The sequence below is a fragment of the Emiliania huxleyi genome (assembly GCF_000372725.1).
Source record: "Emiliania huxleyi CCMP1516 unplaced genomic scaffold EMIHUscaffold_7652, whole genome shotgun sequence".
Classification (NCBI taxonomy): domain Eukaryota; phylum Haptophyta; order Isochrysidales; family Noelaerhabdaceae; genus Emiliania; species Emiliania huxleyi.
In genome coordinates, this window is record NW_005196271.1 from 1 (window position 1) to 1,324 (window position 1,324).

Genomic DNA, 1,324 nt, shown 5'->3' on the forward strand with positions numbered 1-1,324 from the left:
ATTCACTCTGTCTGTCTGGTATAGCCCCAGCCGACTCCGCGTGAACTCTCGAGGGATCTCGAGTTGCGGAGCTCGGTGTACGAACTCTGTTCACACCGAGCAGCTGGGAGTGGCTGCGGCTATAGCAGACAGCAATTCACTTCCAACCAATTTGCCTAGACCATAGTTTGACCGTTTCTTCGTTTGTGGGCTCCCAACCTTTGCTCGCTCCCAACCTTTGCTCGCTTTCATCAAGGTGCGGCCCTCGCGATCGCCGCCGGCAGCCGGATTCCGTGGGAATCGCACCCTGTCTGCCCTCGCAGGTGTCCGTCCGTCAACTCGAGGCCCGCCAGCCAGCCATCCCAAGCTAGTCCCCAACAGACGCAGCACCGCCAAGACACAAGCCCATCGCCGCCCGGAATCATACCCCAATACACACCCCGGAGCGATGCGAAAACCGTCGGCGGCGGGACCTTGGGCAAGCGTACGTGGGCGGCCTCCACCGTCGGCTACCTCGCCGGCCTCGAGCACAGCCTGCATCGCATGAGCAGATGCGGCCAGTCGAGCATCTCTTTCGCCACTCGCATATTTGTTCATCCTCGGAATGCTCGCGTGCGTCGACTCGATGAGAGAGAACGATCTACTCGGCGCGCGAGCGGAGAGGTGCCTCGCCCCCTGCCCTTCATCACCATCACCGCAAAGCATCAGCATGATAAGTCCTCGCGCCGTCGTCAGCATCACCGTCATCGTCACCGTCTTCACCAGCATCCTCGCCCCCATCCTCATCACCATCCTCATCACCATCCTTGTCACCATCCTCATCCCCACCCTCGTCAACATCATCATCAACAACGTCACCTTCTTCTTCATCGTCGTCGTCAACATCCTCCCCTTGATCGTCTTGACGCAGGCTGCTGCCCATTCATCCCATCCCTCGAATGCTCGGGCAACCCCGCGCTGCTCATGAGGCTCGTAGGGGTGGAGAGCCCGGGGCGAGCCGAGAGGGACCTGGCCTCGAGCAGGCGCGCAGCTCGCGCACGCTCTCTGTGTGCACCGACACCGTGGCCTGCCCGGAACCTTCCCGGAACCTTCCAGAAGGTGGGCCCTTGAACTTTCTCGGAACCTTCCCGTAGGTGCTGCTTCGCCCCGGACGAGGCAAAAGGACCCTCCCTCCACCCCCTCCCCCACTCTGACGCCCCGCGCCTGCTTGTGTAGGCGACAACTCTCTCCGTTCCGGACAACATCTTCTACATCGCGGACCAGCTCTTTGTTCGCTGCGTGCGGCGGTCGCGCCTCGGGTCTCTCCGCGCTCACCTCCGACTTCTCCACCGCCGATTCCGTCATC

General features: G+C 61.8%; 1 protein-coding gene across 1 annotated transcript; it reads left to right on the plus strand.

The window, feature by feature from the left end:
* Positions 1-583: 583 nt before the first annotated feature.
* Positions 584-1,257, plus strand: EMIHUDRAFT_125031 (hypothetical protein; the record flags this gene model as incomplete). The annotated part of the gene is made up of 2 exons (XM_005760227.1): positions 584-877; positions 1,195-1,257. Coding segments are annotated over 2 exons (357 nt in total), but the record flags the coding sequence as incomplete, so codon positions are not given.
* Between the last annotated feature and the right edge of the window lie 67 nt (positions 1,258-1,324).